A 21,440-nucleotide genomic window follows, 5' to 3' on the forward strand; every position below is an offset into this window, starting at 1 on the left:
TAATACTTCCTGGATCGTGTTAGAATTTAATCAAGGCTTGGAGTGTTAAACTGAGTGCCAGACACTTGCATTCAGCAAGTGTTAAATTGATTGGTGAGCACCCAGACCCCCTAGCTCCCTCCGAAATCAATGCACAAACACAAATATATTGGGTTAATGGGATAAATAAGGCCACAACTTTATTGGTTACAGATGTGAACGGTTTGGCTTAGGCAATTGGGTGAAGCAAGACTATATCCTGACTTCTGCCCGACTGCAGGAAGTCTTTTTAAGGGTCAACCACCGGAAGGGGTAGCCCTATGATGTACATCAAATGAGCCCCCCCCCCGGGTCACCGTTTGGGTCGTGGCATGGCCCCAGCCCACACCCAGGCTTTGGACAGGAACCACCCCCCCAGATCCCTTTAACAGGATACCCTTAACATGGAGGGGCAGTTGGAGACAACAACCTCCCCTCCCATAATAAGGCTTACCCAGTGCCTAACCTTACAAAGTTGTGACGATTGCTACTAGGTAGGCGAAAACCAAATGGCTAGTGCCAATTTTGCCAAGTGGAAAAATTCCCACCCGGTCCCGACAGCCAGGTGACAGACATAAGTCATAGCAAGGCCATAGTCAATCCATGCAAGAAAAGAGGGTGGGCGGGCTGGGAGATCCCTAGAGTGGAGGCAAATGAGGCTGCCTCCCCGGCCACCCCACAATTTAAACTCTCATAGCCACACCTTTAACAAGATACCCCAGCGTTTGGAAGGTATTGGCCTACTATGACTTTTGGATATCCCTCTCAAGTCAAACATTTTTTATATGTATGGTGGAAAAAATAGCTCAGAGGCAAAATGTTTACTATACTGCTGAACCGATGACTACTTTTTTCTTACTCTGTGATGGGGGCTAGAAAAAGCTACACTGAAATGCAAAAGGAATTTCAAGAGCAGGGAAAGCTTTTTTGTACAAGAAGAGACGCTCCGAATGTAAGGATATACCATATGAAAACAAACAAATTACAAACACTCAGTTGAAATGGAAACTTTCAACCCCAACTCAGAAGACTGAGCTAAGTGCATGAATGTAGCTGCTTGCGTAAAATCATTAACTGATTTCCTCTGTCGACCCCTGATGCATCATCGTTGTTATTATAAATGAGCATTCACTGCACAAAAGCCAGTGACATCAAGAAAAATCAGTAGAATTGGTTGAGAAAAACGAATAGCTGTTTCATCAGTTCATTGTCTTCTGTCTAGCTACTACAATAGATGAAAGAATTATGTTAGCTGAGCAGACTTCAAAGTGTTTGCTTTCACTGTTTCTTGTTTGTTTTTCTTTTCTCATTAGCATTCCCCCCCTTGATTAGAGTGCTTATGTTCCCCTTTCAGTTCACAACAATTTCGGATCAAATCATGGAAATCTCTCTTAATAGATCCAATTGGAATTTCATCAGAACAAATATTTGGGCATTAGATATAAAAGAGGTCCATGTGGGATGGAAACATGCTTCTAATTAATGACAGATTTAAGTTTTATCAGTTTTGCATCCAGATACGTTGAGAGAGTTTTAGTTTCATGGAGAAGAAAATATATGCTATATATGAGCCATTCCTTTCAAAATACTTAGATATTATAAACAGGAAATAATTGCGCATAAAACTGCTTAAGAATTCAGAGTTGTTAATAGGGATTCCAAAGGAAGCAGCTACTCAAGATTCCTTTTTTCAGCATGTGGATTAGATAGATGCTGATAACATAAAAGCCTAATAAAATGACGAAGGCACTAAAATTAATGTCTATAAATGTTAGTGAACAATAATCCTAGAAAACAGGACAGTTGTCAATCTGTATTTTTTAAAAGATGCTGTAGATTGCATACTAGGGTGGTTATATTCATTGCTAGTTCTACTCAGAATAAACCCAGTGAGGTTTATGGGCAGCGCTAGCGAGGTTCATTAATTTCTGTGGGTCTACTGTGTGTAGGCTATAATCCATATCATTGGAGGGGGTCTTATAGGTCATCTGTGACCTACTTACTGTGAATAACGAAAACTGCATTTGATCAAGTTTATACATCTCAGGGGGACGCGGGTGGCGCTGTGGGTTAAAGCCTCAGCGCCTAGGGCTTGCCGATCGAAAGGTCGGCAGTTCGAATCCCCGCGGCGGGGTGCGCGGCCTATAGAGTGAGATGAGCGCACAACCCTAGAGTCTGGCAAGACTGGCCCGTACGGGCAGGGGTACCTTTACCTTTACCTTACCTTATACATCTCAGGCTTGTTACTTCTCTCAAGATCTGTGCAATAGGGTTTTCATGAAACAGGCAGATTTAGAGTCCAGGTTAAGAACAGATAGCATTGTTCATTATTGACACCTTCATCCGATACTAAAGCAGATAAGATGATTTGGGTCTTGGGAATTTAATCATTAGCCTATAATAGCAAACACATTGGGATATTAGTTGCCAGGGTGCCAAAGAGTTCCTTTTGTGGGATTTAGCAGAACCCTACATTTAGCAGATAAATTGGTCTCTGCAGATATTATGCACATGGAACTTTAATTATACATGCTGTCCACAGAGTTTTGATATTAAAAGTTTTTCCATCCTGTTGATAACAAAAAGATAACAAAAACAAAACAAACAAAATCTTTCAGTAATTGCAGCTCAGTTTATGTTGTACAATGTATGTGATTATGTGTGCATGTTCCAAGTTATATGTTGGCCAGGCATCTAGACCCCTTGGTTGAGGGGTCCAATATGAGCACAAGTCCAATATGTTTACTAGAAATCTTGAAGCACCCATTAACTGTGAATTTTATGCAGTGCTATTTTATATATATATATTTTTGTAGAAAAAGAAGTGCCAGAACTCACAATCAACACCTCCCTCGTTCTCTTAGAATGGCAATAGTGTCCACCTGAGAGGTGCCGGAACTGAGTTCCGGGTGAAGAAAGCCCTGATTTTATGTAATGTCATCACATACATTCTGATTGTATTTATTTATTTATTTATTTATTTATTTAGAAAGATGTCATCCTATTTCATACAAAAAAAGAAACCCTTGGACTTGTCACCTTCCCTAAAAGAAGTATTTTGATATACAGCTTGAATACCATGTCCCCGCCACAGGTTTAAATGGCTTAAGTTTATCTATATTTTCATAAATATTTTCCTCTCTCAGAGAAAAGTGGATGTAAATATGTGGTAACTTTTTAAAAAATAGCTCTACTCGTGAGTAATTGTTCTATTCAAATATAACCAAATATAGCCTTTGTACGGTAAAGGTACCCCTGGGGTTGCGGTGCTCATCTCACTGGACATGTGGCCAGCATGACTAAGCCACTTCTGGCAAACCAGAGCAGCGCACGGAAACACCCTTTACCTTCCCGCTGAAGCGGAGCCTATTTATCTACTTGTACTTTGATGTGTCTTTATACGGTTGCTTTGTATTTTTCCATTATGCAAACTTTCTGTGCTAGAACGATTCGTGATAACTAAACAATCCTTTCATGTTGTAATCTTTGCAAGCAGCAAGCCCCTTGTGCAGGGCCATATGCGCCGCCGGGGTGCAAAGATCCACCCAGCGCCCCCAAATTTACTTTAGCGAAACATCAGTCGTGTCAAAGGTGCTGCTGACCCCGCTGCTGCATAGCAACTCAGTACAATACAAAATAATATTTTGATGTAAGAGTTAATTTCGCGTGCACGGCGCCATTGAGAATGACAAGTGCCATCGTTGAGTCAGACAAGCACCGCCGTTGTGAATGACAAGCATGGCTGCTGGCGCTGTGCGTCTTTGGTAAATGAGCACACAATGTCGAAAATCCTTTACTGAAACAGTAGGTATACATTTCAGTAATACCTAGGTATATATGGATTTTATTTTTCTAGCTTGATCAGAATTATTTATTATTTTATAACAAGTAGATAGTTAAGAGCTTCAGCAGCGGGTGCCTGGTGCTCCCCAGAATTAGTGCCCGGGTGCCCCACACCCCTTGCACCCCAAGGTAAAGACGGCCCTGCCCTTGTGGTATAAGTTTCATTGATGAAGCTCTTGTGGAGGAACTATACTGAGTATTCCATTCACAATAGCATTTCACTCTTAAGTTTGGGATTCCAGTCAATTGGGTGACATTATTTATTGTATTATACTTTTAAAGATTAAAAATAAACAAAGATTAGCATAATTTTGAAAAGTTAAACAACGAGGCTGTACGGTGGTACCTTGGTTTACAACCATAATCCATTCCAGAGGTCCGGTTGTAAACCGAAGCAGGTTGTAACCCAAGGTGCGCTTTCGCCAATGGGGCCTCCAAAAAATAAATAAATGGTTGTAATCCCAAAAAAGGGACACGCACTTCCGGGTTTGACGTGGTTGTAGTCGAAAATGTTTGTAATCCAAAACGGTTGCAAACCAAGGTACCACTGTAATGGGATGTACATCTACCATCTGTGAGAAACCTCTGTGTTGTTCTGATGAGGCAGAAAGCAGGGTGCAGTCCAGGAGATCGCATCATCATAATTTGAATATTTGGAGAAATTGTTGTATATGTTACACTACAGTGGCTATCACTCATATCTATATGCTCATTTATATGCACACAGCCTTGTTTTGTCTAGTTATAGCTCATTTTCATACCATTTTCATTGTTTAGGGGGTTCCTGTGATTTCTTGTACTCTTGGGAATTTCTTTGTTTTGGTTACCTGTCATTGTGAGTAATAGTTTGAAACAAACTATGGCTTACCATGAACAAGCAGCATGCTGGTGTTGCATTCTGCTCAAATCCTGCTCATGCCACCCCTCTGTTTACCAAAGCCTGGCGGAAACAAACCACAGCGATGGCTTAGCATTGTATGATAACCGACACTTGTGGCTTCCTTTCGTCAAATAAACCATGAGCAGAAATGAAGGTTAGGCCTTGGCTTGCCACTGGTGGTGTGTTTAGGCGAAGCAAACTGCACGCACTGGTTCTCATGTTATGTTGTGCCAGCACGGTGCCTTCCAAGCTCAGCAAAGAGGAGCAGGGCAGGTGTGATTTGAGGAGTGCACACCAGCACACTGTTCATGCACAGCAAAACATAGTTTGTTTCAGACTATGGCTTACCAGGACGTGCAAACAGGAGGGCCATGTTTGAGCTGATTTTTCTGTGGAGACATTACACCTAATGTTTAACTGAAATCTTTTGTAACTTAATCCTTCTGTAACTTCATCACAATATATGTCTATATGTTCCCCCCACAGCCCCGGTCTGCTGCAGCAGAGAAAAAGTGCAGCCCTTCTCTGTGTGATAGCCCTTCAAGAATTTGAAAGGTGCTATCATGTTCCTTTGTGTTTCTTCTCTAGTCTAAACATAACCAGTCCCTTCAACCTTTCCAGTTTTCATGTAAGATACAAATGTTAAAAAAAGAGAACTTTATGCACTACAAAATCCAATGAATGGTAACTGTATTGCATCTGCTAATGCAAAAACCAAAGTGTATAAACTTTGTAGTGTTGAGATGCTTTGGAAGATACATATTCTGATCAAATACTTGATGGCAAAACAAAAATCACTTTAAACCAGCCTCCCACTTCCCTTTCTTCCAGCTATTTTGGGTTGTAACTCCAATCGTACCTGACTACTGCCCATCCTAGCCTGGGCTGATGAAAGTTGTAGTCCGAAACATCTGGAGGGCACAGGTTGGGAAAGGCTGGTGGCTGAGCCTGAGCAAAGCATTGAGTTCATGTCTCTTCAAGGAGGAGGACTTTTGCAGTGTTTCATTTCACTTGAACCAGGGACCCTATGTTAAAACAAGGGGCTCTGTTTAAGATATTAAAAACCAGGCAGTTATAGATGAGAAAGGACAGTCTTTCAGATAACCTGCTCTGAAGTCATTTTGAGCCTTAAAAGTTACAACTGGCACTTTTTAGTTGGATCTGGAGGAAATGGTCTGGGACTCAGTGCATATGACAAAGCGCCAGTTGTTTTAAATCACTTTATCTTGATCGGGTAAAATACAGCTCCTTCCACGTATTCTGAAACTACAATGAGAGACGGAAAATACTTTTAGTGCCAGGGCAAAGGGGGAAATGAATAGGAAGGGAGGAACTCTGATGGGACGGAAGAAGGGGGCAGCTTCCACATAAAATTAGGTCAGCGGCTGCAGTTTACCCACCTGTGTTTTTAATATTACATGTGAACACAGCGCATCCTAGGCAGAGACAAGCAGAAATAAAAGACTAGCATAGCATGAATAAGAATATGGCTTCAGTATATTTGGATACGAATGGAAGTGCTCATTTGAGCAGCGGCGTAGCGTGGGTTGTCAGCACCCGGGGCAAGGCAAGTAATTTGCGCCCCCTAACCCGTGGATTTGCGCCCCCTAACCTGTGGATTTGTGCCCCTTAACCCGTGGATTTGCCCTAACCCCAGATGTTGCGCCCGGTGCAGCCGGCCCCCCCTGCACCCCCCACGCTACGCCACTGCTTTTGAGGAGAATCCAACCTGCATTTTCTAGTATTACACAACATTATTACCTTTGCTCAACCCTATTGGCATAGGGTGGGCTATTTATTTTTAATGTAAAAGGCTGAGCACTGCACAAGTCTACACATTCATAACTATTGTCAAATTGTATGATGGTGAAAAGTTTCTCTACACTGGATTTATGTCACTGGATATTATACAGTAGTTTATATTTGGAGAGTTTTTCATTTTAATTCTAATGATAGCTAATGGTTTACTTTTTTAAAGTGGGTCTCTTTCATAAGAATTAATAGAAATTCTTTTTGTGTAGTAAAAATAGCTTTTGACACGAGTCTTCATATGCTCCATATTTATGTCCCATAAATTCATAAAGAATAATTTAATGCTAGCAATGTCATTTTCCCAGGACTTCATGCATGCTTGGAGTCAACAGCTTAATCCTCTGCTAAGTTGCATGAAAAGGACCAGAAGAAACCCTCTGACTTCCTTTCGCATTGTGGCAAAAAAAGTTTTAATAGAAATACAGTATTTCCTGTTCAAATAAGTTTACATTTGATTTGTAAGACACACACACACACACTCCTCAATTTGGTCAAGAACGTTCAAGCTCACAAAATACAGGACCCCAAATCTGTTAAATTCATTGTTTCCTTGAGCGTTGCCTTACCACTTCTTTTCCGTGTTTCTGCAGAAACTGACTTCCTGAAAACTAACCTCTCCTTGTTTAATTTAATTAATCTTCCGCATGGCAGCAACTGTGGTTAATCATCTATCTTATACTGTACTCCAATTTTGAGTTTTAAAAAAAAATGCATTGGGGCCTTAAGGTTTTAGATGGAATAAGCTTTTTCTTCTTCTCCCAGAATCATATCTCATATATATTTATATATCTATGAACTAGATGAATTGAAACAGTTTTGCCATTTTTGTTAATTGCAATAAGAATACTATACCCTACACTGAAATACCTCTCTGCCAGGTTATATATGCTTACAGGTGTACAAAATATGCAATTCTCTAATTTGGACAGAAAGAAGGGTGGGTGTCTTCCCTGGACCTTATTCAGTTATGTGAGACTGGAATAATATCACACATTCTTGATTTTGGTATCAGCTGTTAGGAGCAGGCATCACATAGGTAATCAGGTGCTTGGGAGCTTCTCAACCCTGTTGGCAGGGATATAACAGCAGCCCAGTAGGGAGCACTGTCATGCAACTCTTCCCCTACTCATCGTTCTTCATCAGCTTCATCAGCATAAAGATGTTGCAGAATTCCATACAAAACAGGAACCTAAACAAGAACGACCAGTCAGTTGAAATATCATGGACGCCTACTACTATTGTTTACTCTGCCTCCTTTACCCTCCTTGCTAAGTAGCAAATGATGAAAAAGAAAACTGCTACCCCCACCCCACCCCCAAAAATCATGTAGGCCATACAAATGTTTATGTCTTTTTGGGGGGAATAATTTTGTAGGGGTGTGGAAGGAAATCACCCTAAAATCACATTAATAAAATACAGATGACAACAGAAGGTGAAGGATTCTAATTAATGAACTTGAAGTGAACTTTAATCCACAACAGCTGATGCCGTAATAAAGTTGTTAGTCTTTTAGTTGCTAAAGTACTCTTCTGATATGTATCTTGTAGTATAATACCAGAATTGGTATATAGATTCAGGATTATTCACTACTCTGGACAGAAAGGAAAGGATCACATCCTTTTACCATCCTTTTACTATCTCACAGTATCTCTGGAACAGGCAAGCATCATAACCAAGCTTCCCCGTATAGGAAGGCCACAACATTGTGTCATCAGCAAATAAATGGCATGATAATAAGCTAAATTTTGCAGAGAGGAAACAGACAATGCTCCACAAAAAATAAACCCAGAGAAATATGAAAAAAAACCGCCATCATATTTAGAAGATTTTGATAAAAATTACAACAGCCAAAGACTATAGACCCAACCCATCCAGTGTCCTTCCTCTCCTTATTCTCTATTCTCTGTTATCCTAGTTCCTCTGTCGGCTTCATCCCTTTCCCACTCCAGTTACCAAACTCTCATTTCCGATCTGGTTTTACTGTATGTTAACTTATAAGTTTTGTGCCAGCCTATGAGCAATAGAAGGAAGACACAAAAAGATTAATAAACAGTTAGTGTAAGTTGAGATGTGCAAAAATATGCCCAAACCCAAATTTTGCACATGGTAGCCTTCTAAATTCCTGACACAAAACTGTTCTTCAGTTTTACTTTAGCCTTTTGAAATGACTAGGTATTTATTCATTTGCCATAAAATAAAACTCTGTATCCACAGGCACACCATTGGGGTGGTGTGTGTTTGTCCTATGTCACATGCAGGAGACAATTTTTTTTCTCTATCTGAAGGTTGTCCTTTTTTTTCCTATAGAAAGGAATGGGAGAGAGTGAGAAAGTATTGGGGAGAACTGTGGAGGTGAAGCCAAATATGTGCTCTGATCCAGACATCAATTGGTCTCAGCTCAATGCACATAAGATCTGATGTATACCTCTGACTGAGGTTCCTCCAAGCTTTGGACTTTATCTTCCTCTGCCCATTATATCTAGTACACGCAGGAAAATGATATATAGATTATTATATAGATTTGAATTAAGAACAGCCCTCCTGGCTCTTGATATGTTTACGATGAGGCATGAAAGTTGTCCTCTACAGCATTCAAAGAAGAAATCTAGACCTTCTAGTTCAGGAAACAATTATCTTCACCAGTGGTTGCCAAATCCAAGACTGTTAAATAAAGAAAGCAGCTGTTCCTGCCTCTCCCAAGGGCCTTCCATACTCTCATTTTCTGAAAAGGCCATGTGCATTTGTTTCCAATTTGTAGTGTGCTGTCTGCATGTGTTTTGCCTAGGTATAACTTTTGTTACAGGGATATCTCATTTCAGAGCGATATGTGCTGTTTTATATACAGACAGCCTCCACCATTGTACTGATTGCGAAGAAATGTTGTGCTTGAAAAGGATTCACTTGTTGAACCCATTTCTGGTGTGGAAGAAACACACTTTCTGGTGCCTGGTATTACAAAAGCATGAGCCTCCCCTGCTTGGTTCGGCAGAATTCACAAAAATTGCTGACGTAAATAAGAATCAATATACTTATCCATGGACAACCTTTTGCATTCTGTAGTTAAGAACACATTGCTTATCCTGGTCTTTGGCTCATTTTTCCGTTTCATAGAAAGGAGTTGTGCTGTCAGAGTACTTGAATCAGTTCAGTTGCATGGACTACAAGGGACTAATCAACTATCATTAGTATGGGGAGCCGGCATAAAGTATGCTGGTTTAAATTAAGCCCGTGTAAGGTATTCTGATCGAAATGCTGTTCAGGAGTGAGGCTACTGCTAACTAATCTGGCCTAAGCCTGGCAGAGGGAAAACAAACCTTTAAAATAATTTGATTTGCACCTCCTTTTTGCTGGCGTACATCCCATCAGGATGCCGGATCACATGGCTGAGCTGAATGGAGTTAGGATTCACCATAAGTCGCCCTTGCTCAGTCCTCTGCCCTGCCATTCACCCATTTCACATCCTCCAGTGTTGCTCCAGCTTCCCTAACCTCAGCTGAGCCATATGAAGGAGTTAAACCAGCATAACTCCATCTGAGCTGGGATGAGGGATTTACGCCAGTGTATAGTCTAGCTCAGGCATAGGCAAACTTGGCCCTCCAGATGTTTTGGGACTACAGTTCCCATCATCCCTGACCACTGGTCCTGTTAGCTAGGAATCATGGGAGTTGTAGTCCCAAAACATATGAAGGCCGAGTTTGCCTATGCCTAGTCTAGCTGTTCCAGTTTGATCCTAACTCACTCATCCAGGAGATATTTTGTTTGGATTGCTCCCTTATTCTGATCTATAGCCATTAACTGTACAGTGGTACCTCGGGTTACATACGCTTCAGGTTACATACGCTTCAGGTTACAGACTCCGCTAACCCAGAAATATTACCTCAGGTTAAGAACTTTGCTTCAGGATGAGAACAGAAATCGTGCAGCAGCAGCACAGCGGCAGCAGGAGGCCCCATTAGCTAAAGTGGTGCTTCAGGTTAAGAACAGTTTCGGGTTAAGAACAGACATCCAGAACGAATTAAGTTCTTAACCCGAGGTACCACTATACCTGAGTATCTGTAGTTTATATTTAGTGGCAACGACTTTGATTCAGATATCACTATGAGAGAGACCTAGGAACTTGACTTAAAATATGTACACTGGAACCTCGGTTGTTGAACGTAATCTGTTCTGGAAGACCGTTTGACTTCTGAAACGTTTGACAACCGAGGCAAAATTGCCAGTCATCAAAATTCATTGAAAAAATGGAGAAATGCGCCTCGGAAGCCATTCGACTTCTGAGGTGTGTTCGAAAATGTCAGCGTTCGGGTTCTGAATTGTTCAGCTTTTGAAGCGTTCAACAATCAAAGTTCCATTGTATAAGTAGACTAAATTGGGGAAGGACTATTAAATAAGAAAAATGAAAGGGATGTACATAGTAAAAACCAATTGTGTTGCCCAATTACAGGAAGAAATAAAAGCATTGCTTCAGAGATGGGGTTGGATTTTTGTTTTTCATAGCATTAAATAATGCAGAGCTGCAAAATACATTTTGCAGAGATCCTCATATTTGTAACACATTATCTCTTCTGTTTGGTCTCTAATAAACCATGCCATAGAGTCTATGTTAGTCTTTCTTGGCACTTGTTCTCAGCATAAAAGGTTTTTAAATCAGCCCTTTCCATCTTGCCTTAGTGTGGCTTACAAAGTCAGTTAACTCCTGGCCTAATGCCTTTGCAGGATAGGGGAGAATGACCAGACATAGTGTTCATTAATTTGGATAAAGCATAACCTTCAGTTTGTAGCAACAAATTTGCATTTGCGTGCTAATTGAAGAGAGAGGCTCCGAAAACAGGTTTGCAACTCTTCAATTCTGCCTTGGCAATGGTTCGAGATCAAAACAGATGATAAGAGGTGCATTTGATCAAGGAGAATATTATAGGTCACTATTTCCATACTTGCTTAAGTGCATCTAAAGGCTGTGAAGACCTATGGGGGATACTGCCTGCCCACCCGTTAGTCCTAGTCCACTCAGGACCTCCATACACACTGCCCAGGCTGGTGCCCTGAGGAGGCCACTTTGGTTCTGCTAACAGAGCAGTTTAACTCCAGCCCGGAGGTGCACTCCATGGATGACAACAATTACTTTCATCTGTAAAGAACAACTCCAAGGGAATGTTCTGAATGGGAATTGTTTATCACCATACCTGCTTAATCAAATATGATTTGTGTTTCAGTTCCTTAGGAACAATAACATCCTGAAACCAAAACCCCAGATCTATTAAAATTTGCAGTGAAAATGGCAAAACCAATCTCCCTCTGAAAATGACCCATTCAGAGGCGACCTGGTGGGATTGTCCTATTTGATTTGCATCCTTGGGGGGGGGGGGATCCTTAACCCCAGGAGCAACCCGGATGGCCTATCAGGCAGCATTCCGGTTGACTGATTCGGGATACATACCCAATGTCTGTGCCCAAACCGATTTACATCTGAATCAATAAAGCTGTGGCCATCTCAATCCCAAGATGCTTGCTGCTTCAGCACTTCGGAACCCATCTCCCCAGCGACCTCCGACCTGCTGTGCTTGTGTTTCCAACTTAGCCTCAAGTCCTTGTTTGGACAGCATGCTAAACCAAACCTTTCCCTTGTTCAGCAACAAGAACCAAGCAGAGCAAAGTGGCAGCAAACTCCCCTTGGGGAGCCCAAGCATTTGCATGATCTTGCTAAGCCAAAGTTTGGGTTAGCGTGTTGTATAAACCAGGACATTGACTTTAATAATAGCAGGCTGAAATTTAGTGTCTTTTCGAGTTGGGGTGCGGTTTTAACATGGAAAGCGGAGAGTTTTCAGCAAGTATATGACCCAAGTCCTTTATTGGCCATTCCACTAGTGTGAATCCTTCTATGATTCATCTCGTGTGTTTCTTCAACATGCACCATTTCCTTGCGCAGAATCTCTGACCATCTCCTGCTAGACAGCCTGTGATGGCTGGCCAAAAACATTGATAAGTTGTGCAGGAGTCTTCTGTTTAGAGTCTGTTAAGTTGCTGCATTTTCCATGCTCAGTTAGAACAATTCTGTAAACCATCAAAACAAAACACAGCTATGAAGAAAAAAAAGTTGCATATTACTCATTTGTTTCTAGTCCGAGGACTTTATTTTAAATTTACTTGTAGCATACACTGAAGTGCTGTTTTTTACTTAAATGGTATCTGAGCAGATTCTGAGATTAGCAGTGCAGCTGTTATTAGTTTTTATTTTCAGTGCTGCAACCTTTATTGCTTTGTTCTTTTAAAAAAAACAGCTTTGGCAAGGTTAATATTTCTTGCCTTGGAATTCAGGAAACTACTCTTACCTGAAAGATACTGACATTGCTTGTTTTCATTCCTTAAATGGACCTTGAGCCTAAAGTGCAGTAGGATAGCTATATTCCTACTGAGAAGCATGAGTTCAGAGGAGTTTATTCAATATGCTGAGGATTGCAACCTAAAACCACTGGAAGGAAATGTTAAGGGAATTAGGTTGCTTAACTTCAGTAATATTGCAGTGTTGTAAAGATATATGCAAATTTGCCAAACATAGAGGACAGAATATTTACATATGTTTAAGTCAGGGAGATAGAAAAGCCACCTGCAAGTGTGACAAAGAATAAAACCCTGTAGACTTATACAAATAATGATACGATAACCTGTTTAGTCTTTTCTCTGCATTGCATCCTGCCTGTGAGAGCAAGTGCATTTGGTGCTGATGAATTCATGTATAAGGCCACTGTTTTTCCCCGTGGACTTTATGAATTTCGAGAAAATCCATCAGTGTCATGAGACTATGATACAATTTATCAGGCAAGCTATTTGGGTGACAGATTATGCAGATCTGTATTACACCAAACACTCTTTCAAACAGAAGTAGAAGATCAATCATTTTCAACTATGATTACATTAAGGCAGACAGTGATGTTCACTTTTGATAGTATTCCTGCTTTTATGGTTTTATGACCTTTTCATTTCTTACGTTACTGTTTTCTGTAATCATGTTCTAATTGTTTTATTCTTGTAAATGGCCCTGGGATTGCCTAAAAATACCTGTAATAAATAGATGCTAAGAAAAAAGGAGCCTCAAGCTGAAACCCTTGACATTATATATGCTCTATACCTATCTTGCATAGTAGTGTTATGTGGGGGAAGCAGGAAATATAGAACATGAAAAATAGATATGTCTCTGTTTGGGAACATTGTGAAGTAATACAAAATTTGCTTCCCCTGAGGAATCTCAGCACACCCACCCACCCCTGAGGCCACCTCCATTGCATTGTCTGCAATGCAGAGTGCAGGGGATGCAAAAACCAAATGCAGATACCTACAGTGTCCCAATAGTTATTTACTAATGTACCTTTCCCCCCTTTTCAGTTGCAACCAGAACAGTTGGACTGTGGAGCAGCGCATCTCCAGCATCCATTGTCAATCCTGCAACCTATCAAGGCCAGGCCAGTGTTCACTTCGCCAGGACTTACATCAGTAGCTGTCACCAGCGTCAATAATTATACAGTTGTATTTCTGGGAACAGCCAATGGAAGACTGCTCAAGGTAAAACTTAACAGTAGTAACCAAATGGACTTTGTAGTAAATAATCAGTACATATTTACATGGTGAAACGCTTGACAATAAGTAACCACCTTTGGAAAGCTGTTTTTTAAATTGCCACCTCACCTTTATGTAGCTAGCATGCTTAGTAAATTGAGTCAGGCTGGCTCAGTTCCTGAATGATTGACTGCCAAGGAGCTCCTGAATCAGAAGGAAGTGGTTTTAATGATTCATCTCCCTTCTAATGTTACGGGACGCTAAAGAACCGAAGGCATGGTTTTTCAGAGAAAAGACAGAAGAAGTCCTGAGTGCTTGTGGTTGTTAAAGATTCCATGGTGCTTTTTTGTAAACAATAAAATTGCTAATTTGTGCACTTTGGCTAAATAACAGTTTGTGCAACTGTACTTTCTAAACCCCAAATTCCCTAGCCACTTTCTTTGCATGTACAGTCATATTTGATTGTCTGACTGTTTCTCTTGAAAGTTTAAGATCAATTGAATTTCAGTTGCATTTTCCACCAAACTGTACTGTTCCAAACAGGCTGATTAAGCACTGTTTAATGTGCTATCAGTGCTAAACAGTAGATAAGCACCGAACATTATGATTATCTGCAATGCCAATTATCTGGCTCGTTCAGCTCTAGCTTGTCTGTTAATCAGAGTTATCCTAGGGCATTTGCTTTCTGTACTAGCTGTTCTTTTTTTATCTCATAGGTGGCTGCAGGGATGTTATGAGGTCTGCTGAGTGATATTTAAGTGTTTGAAATCCCTGTATGGGAGGAACTGGGTGATCATGAAAGGCTGATATGACTGTCTGAACAACTTGGGTTAGCATTTGTGAAATGATGGCTTGTGATAGATCCTCACAACAATAGAATTATTTATTATTATTTCTTAAATTTGTATACTGCTCTAAACCTGTAGATTTCAGGTGTGGAGTGTAGAAATTTCCTTCACCATAAACTGGCAGTTTTATTGCCTATCCAAGCAAGGAACTGGGCCTGCCTGTGGCAGTTTAATATCTGGGGGAAATTAAAACAATACGCACACTGCCTTACCATTGACCTCTCAGTTTGCTTTTGTGTCTTTGGCAGTCAAGACCTGTTTTGAAGGGGGCAGGACTGCAGGCTGCATGTCATGTCATTGCTGTGGTAGCCAATGCAGCAGACCTTTATTCTTAGTGATTGCCATCTTTGTGTGTCAGCTGGCAGGAGATAAGAGTGGGAGAGTCCAGTCCAGGCACGATGCTGCCCAGAAGTCACTCTTGCATTGGAGTGAATTGCAGTTTCCCAGCAACGGGGTAGATGATGTCATCAGCCTGAGGAGGCTGCTCTAGGAATCTCTACAGCTCTTTCATCATGCAAATAAATCCTGCCTGACTGCTGCTGAAGGTTTATCACATATTTCTTAGACTACAGTTGGTCCAGGCTGAGTTTTCTTCACTCCCCTTGTTATTCAGCTGTTAGCCTTCTGCTGCAGTTCTTCCACCCTTCCCTAAGTCTTTCATTCAGTCATGGACCACAATAGCTCTTGTGCCGTCACCCATTCAGTAATGTCTCAAACAAAATGCTTCCATAGAGTGTTCATCAACCTTGGGTCCCCAGATGTTATTGGACTACAACCCCCACCATCCACAGCCAGCTGAACCAATGTCCAGGGATGATAGGAGCTGTAGCCTAACAATATCTGAGAATCCACAGTTGAAGAACAGAGCTGGACAACTGCTTAAGTGAGCCTAATGATAACTGTGTTCAGTTCAGTGTTAAAAGCATCTTGACAAAGCACTGTGGGCATAAGTGTGCTGATGCAGCACACTTGATCAGACTACTGATGATGAAATTAAAGAATTCATACTTGTGCAATGTAAGATTGGCATGTTAATCCATGATTCTGTTAATTTAAACAGGAAACTCCCTCACTTGACAAGCGCACTGCACAGGCTTTCATTCTACAATAAAGAAGCAACTGGATGTTGGTTTTAAATTGCATAGTGATATACAATATCTACTAATTCTTAACTTTTAATCAGCATTTGAGGCTACAGTGCAATCAAGATGTCATTTAATATATTGTAGAAATAAATGCCCATACTTGAAGTGTTATGGCACAGCTTTTAGTTATTAACAACTTCCTCGTATGAAATGCTCCCTGTCTTGATTGGCACTTGTAAAAAAGCACATAGAGAGATACACCCTCCATTTTGAATAAATATTCCCTGATTGGTCCCCACCTATTGCTAAGCTGGAGAAGAGACGTAAACCAATGCATGTGATATGCCCGTTTCATCTGTGTCAAAACAATACATCAGGGGCCAAGATTTAAGGCACTACAATTGTCTTCAAGCCATGAACAGCCACCAGCTGCAATAACCACAGTGGGTGTATGCCCACTTGCCAAAGCAAGGTTCAGTATTGGCCAATCAGAGTAGTCATTCAGTGGAGCTGCTACAATTGATGAGATGCCGACCATTAAGAAAAGGAAAGGGCATTATTAGAAACCTGTTTTATATCAGTCTGGAGATAATAACACATAATGTAGAATATTAGATCAGAAGAGAGGGAGGACAGAAGGGAATCCAATTTCTTTGCTTTACAAATGTTCCTAGCAGGAAGGTGGGAAAGATCTCAGAGGTCCTCTGTTTTGACATTGGCCCAGAGGCACAGGCTACGCAGCAGAGTGGTAGGCAGCCGGCATCAGAGCCAGCTCCATAGGGCAGTCGGTGCAGATTCATTCCTTACAGAGCTTGTATTCACACAATAGTAACAGATCTGCTTCCATTATCATATCAGAAAAGGCAGCCTTATCTGCTGAACCTCCATTAGAGAAAGGCTCCTGGCTGCTCTTTGCTGGGATAATTTGCTCAGATAGCTATAATCTAATTCTGCTACACAGCTGCACCACCCGCTTTTTTTTTTTTTTTTTTACCTTAGGGGCTCCTCGTTACTTGGCATTGCATACAGAATACTTGGTGTGAGTTATAATTCAGGTTTCCCATCCAAGGCAAGACAGTATAAAAGGGCATAAGCAATGTTCAGCCAGCTCCCCAAGCAGCAATTATGATTTCCTATCACATAGGGAATTAATCTGATCCGGTAAGTTATAAAGTGCACTGCAGAGGGGCATTTTACAAGGGCCATTATCAATGGCATATTCAAGAGATTCATTAATGGATAAGCAGTATGTGTAAAGCCTCAGTGCTTCTAGGGTTAGTGTTGCAGCAGCAGGGTTTCCGTGTCTGGTTTGCGGCGAATCTGCGCATGACTTTTGCTTCACTGCACCCTGTAAGCGAGTGGGTGCAGCAAACTACAATCTCTGGCTTTAGCAATACATCAGAACTGGGGATTGTGGTTTGTTACACTCCAAATAAATCATGATGTTAAGCTAAAGTGGCTTTGGGTGTAATTCTAAGCAAGGGGTGGGAAATCCTTTTGGCCCAGTGGGCCAGATCCTTATCAGTCCCCAACCCACATCCAACTTTGTCAGGTGAGCAGGACAGTCCATCTTTCAAGTACCTGATGTCATTGTTGGTGTGGTTTGGGGAAAACAGCCAATAGTATTACAGTCTGAGTCCCCCCTCAGGGTTTTAAAAAGGTTGATAAACTTTTGGGATATTCTTCATTTTAAAAACTGGTTTATTGAATCATCAAACATACAGTAATACTATGTTAATTCATGCTAACTGTTCAGTTAATAACTTTCAAGTTTCTATAAACAATGATTCCCTTTCTTCATTCAAAAAACCCAAAGTGGTGGTCTTATGAAATATTTATTTCCCTGGCAGATTAATCTGAACAGTTCTATGGAGGAGATAAGCAGGGAGTCAATTACTGTGGCTTATGGTGAACCTGTCCATCCCATCATGCAGTTTGATCCTTCTGACTCCAGCTACCTGTATCTAATGACTTCCCACCAGGTAAGACTCCTTTACAGACATACCTTCTCAGTGCCATTAGGTGAGTACGGAGGAATAAACAGTGTTCTGGAGATGAGGTGATTTTTTTAAAAAGTTGTAGAAGTTTTGATTCTAATCAATAAACAAGTTATGTTCACGCCCCTTTTATATGACTAATACTTTTGGGGTTTTCATGGGTGTACAGGTCTATGCCAAGAGATTTTTTTAAAACAAATAATCCTGTAAATAAATATTTTCGGAATATTTGTCTGCTTTAATAACTTGGTATTAAATACCTTGTTGTTAAAAAGATAAGTCTCTTGATAGAAACCTGTACACCTATGGAAACCCTAAAAGTATAAATTATATAAAAGGGGCTTATACATAACTTGGTCATTGATTAGAATCAAATGCTTTGAGGCAGTGGTTTTCAATCAGTGTGCCATGGCACCCTGGGGTGCCTTGAATGATGGTCAGGGGTGATGCAGGCAACACTGGCCTCTGGCCTTCTTTCCTTACCTCCCTCCTCTGATGCCTTCTCGTATTTCTACCTCCCAAAGGCTTGCACAGCTGTTAGTTGCAGCAACCCTGGCTACAAGCTCAGCAGGCAAATGGTGCCTCTGGGGCTGGTCAGAGGGTGCTGGTTGCCAAGAGCTGAGGTGGCCTCGGAATAACCAAGCAAATGGGCAAGGGAACCCAGCCTGCCAGTCTGCCAGCCCTTGCTGTTGGGAATAGGCAGACAGTCCCAGGCCCCTGTGGGGCAGCGTGAGGAGGCGCCTCTCTTTGGGGTGGGGGGAGGAAAGCTCAGAGACCAGGGTGGCCGCCCAGAGGACTCTCAAGGAGAGGAGGCTGAGGAAACACCCCATAAGGGAGGGTGTTCAAAAAAGGGTGAGAAGCTGTTAGCTCTGCAGGCAAGAGGTGACACAACTGGGCTCCTGAGCCCCACAGGAGTGCCACAGAAAGAACGTAGTTGGTCAAGGGAGCCGTGGACTCAAGAAGGTTGAAAACCTCTGCTTTGGGGCATAACAAAAATGCGAAACAAAATGTTAACAAGACTTCAAATTTTGTTATCAATATTGATCTCATGGAACGTTAATATTATTTAGGATAATTTCGCTCTGTCTCTCTAAAGGACTTTAAAGTTTTATCTGTGTTGTTCATTCTGCATTTGGATTTTCCTGAAAGCTGAATGATAGTGGTTCCTTCCTTCCTTCCTTCCTTCCTTCCTTCCTTCCTTCCTTCCTTCCTTCCTTTCCTATCTATAGTAAAAGCAAAATAATAATTATCTAGGACCCTCGTACCTACGGGACCGCCTCTCCTGGTATGCCCCACAGAGGAACTTACGGTCTTCAAATAAAAACATCTTGAAGGTCCCAGGCCACAGAGAAGTTAGGCTGGCCTCAACTAGAGCCAGGGCTTTTTCGGCTGTGGCTCCGATCTGGTGGAACACTCTGTCACAAGAGACCAGGGCCCTGCGGGACTTGACATCTTTCCGCAGGGCCTGCAAGACAGAGCTGTTCCACCAGGCCTTTGGTCAGGGCACAGCCTGACTCCCTCCCTCAGCAATCTTCGCGGAGCTCTGGCCCAATGGTTGCCAGAGGCTTGATTTAATTAATTTTATAATGAATGATTTTAGAATGTTGTTTATGCTGTACTTTTGTACTGTTTTATTGTTGTTAGCCGCCCTGAGCCCGGCTTCGGCTGGGGAGGGCGGGATATAAATAAAATTTATTATTATTATTATTATTATTATTATTATTATTATCTATGTATCACTGAATTTCTACCACAATTTTGCCTAGAGTTTAAAGTTGTCACTACTGGAGATTTTCTCAGTACACAGTTGTACCTAATTTATTGGATACCACAGTGCATGAGCAAGAACTATTCAGCATATAAAGTGTTCTTTTCTTGTATAATTATTCCCTTCCTGTTGCCTTTAAACTGCCTGGTTGAAGAGAAACTCAAGTTTGGTATGTTCTCCAGTCATAAATGGTGCAAGCTACATTCATTCTTAATCTACTGAAACAGATGTGCAACCAATAATTTTGTACTTGGTATTTAAACTCTCCAGCTGCAATTCCCTACAGAATATCCATATATCACTGTACAGACTCTCACAAGATTCCTTTTGGGATAGTATATCATGCCATTACTGTATCCCATTAGCATTAACAAATCAAAATGGTTTACCTAGGATAGGCTTTATCATTCCGTCAAGCGCACTAAGTCTGCAAGCCATCAGGTGATATAATTTGTCTCTTCTCTGGCTAACTTGGTTCTGTTTCCTTTTCTCCAGAGGTATTTAGCTTTGGGGAAATTTGTTTAGGCAAGATAAGAGGGTTTTCCGAACAATATGTCAAAAGTTTCACTTAATCTACACAAGCCAGAGCTATGGTTTGAAATTACATAATGTACCAGCCTTGCTGAAGTTATGCAGGTTGAGTTGGGTCAAGCAACGCTGAATAGGAGGGCCTCGTGGTAGCCCTATGCATGCCTCCATCATATTCTATTGAGGAAAGGTGGAACATAAATATAACTAATAAAAAATGAAGAGGAAAAACCAACTTGTTCTTTATGAATATTACTCCTTGAAAACATGCCTTTCTCTTGTCAATTGCTAGCATAGCATATGCTATCTGTTGGTTAGAGAAATCCCACAGCCTGCAGAATTCTCTGTTTGAGAGGTTTCACTGTGCTAACATCACTTATCACCATCTCATATCAGCTGCTGCTATCAGTGTGCGATGATACCATCCTGAAGCATTATTGCCACCATACAGTGGCAGCAATATCCAAATTGTGTGTGAGTTCCCCCCGCCCCCATATTGTCCTAGCATACCATAGGTTCTGGTTGAGTTATGTGTTAAATTTCACAAGAAAGCAAATGGAATTATGGCCATTGTTGAGAACCATGATTTTGAATGTGATCTGAGGAGAAGCCAGAACAATGTAAAAACAATGCTTGTGGGAGTGTAAGAGGTTTATGTATGTCACTTTTGAGTAAGTTTAAATCAAGCATTTGAAGGGTGATATGATCTCTATGTCAGATCACTCTGGGTATTCTAGCTATTACTGTTAGAATGTTGCACATAGAACCTGCATCAGATAGTGGGGAGAGGTATTCTTTGTAATTACAAAATCACATTGAAGTAGTAGTAGTAGTAGTAGTAGTAGTAGTAGTAGTAGTAGTTATTTATTAAATTTCTCTAGCACCCTTTAGCCTGGAGGACTAAATGCTGGAACTATTTTTCACTGTCTTCTCTTCATGTGGTATTTTATAATAGTTTTGAATATCTTGTCAGTCAAGAGGCCACTAGTGAAATTATATGGCAGTGCTGCTTCATCCAAATAACTTTCAACCAAATTATATATTTTTTAAAACTCTTATAGCTGCTTTATCTCATGCAGACCTTAAAGCAGTTTTCATAAAAGTGTACAT

At 41.1% G+C, this 21,440-nt stretch overlaps 1 protein-coding gene across 1 annotated transcript in view; it reads left to right on the top strand.

Annotated features, from left to right (window-relative positions):
• The window catches only part of PLXND1 (plexin D1), a 157,615-nt gene that overhangs the window by 35,756 nt on the left and 100,419 nt on the right, over positions 1-21,440 (top strand). The window contains exons 2-3 of the mRNA XM_028719286.2: positions 13,934-14,110; positions 17,888-18,019. Coding sequence (XP_028575119.2) covers positions 13,934-14,110; positions 17,888-18,019 — 309 coding nt within the window. The remainder of the gene's footprint in view (positions 1-13,933; positions 14,111-17,887; positions 18,020-21,440) is intronic.

The sequence above is a fragment of the Podarcis muralis genome, chromosome 2, assembly GCF_964188315.1.
Source record: "Podarcis muralis chromosome 2, rPodMur119.hap1.1, whole genome shotgun sequence".
Lineage (NCBI taxonomy): Eukaryota > Metazoa > Chordata > Lepidosauria > Squamata > Lacertidae > Podarcis > Podarcis muralis.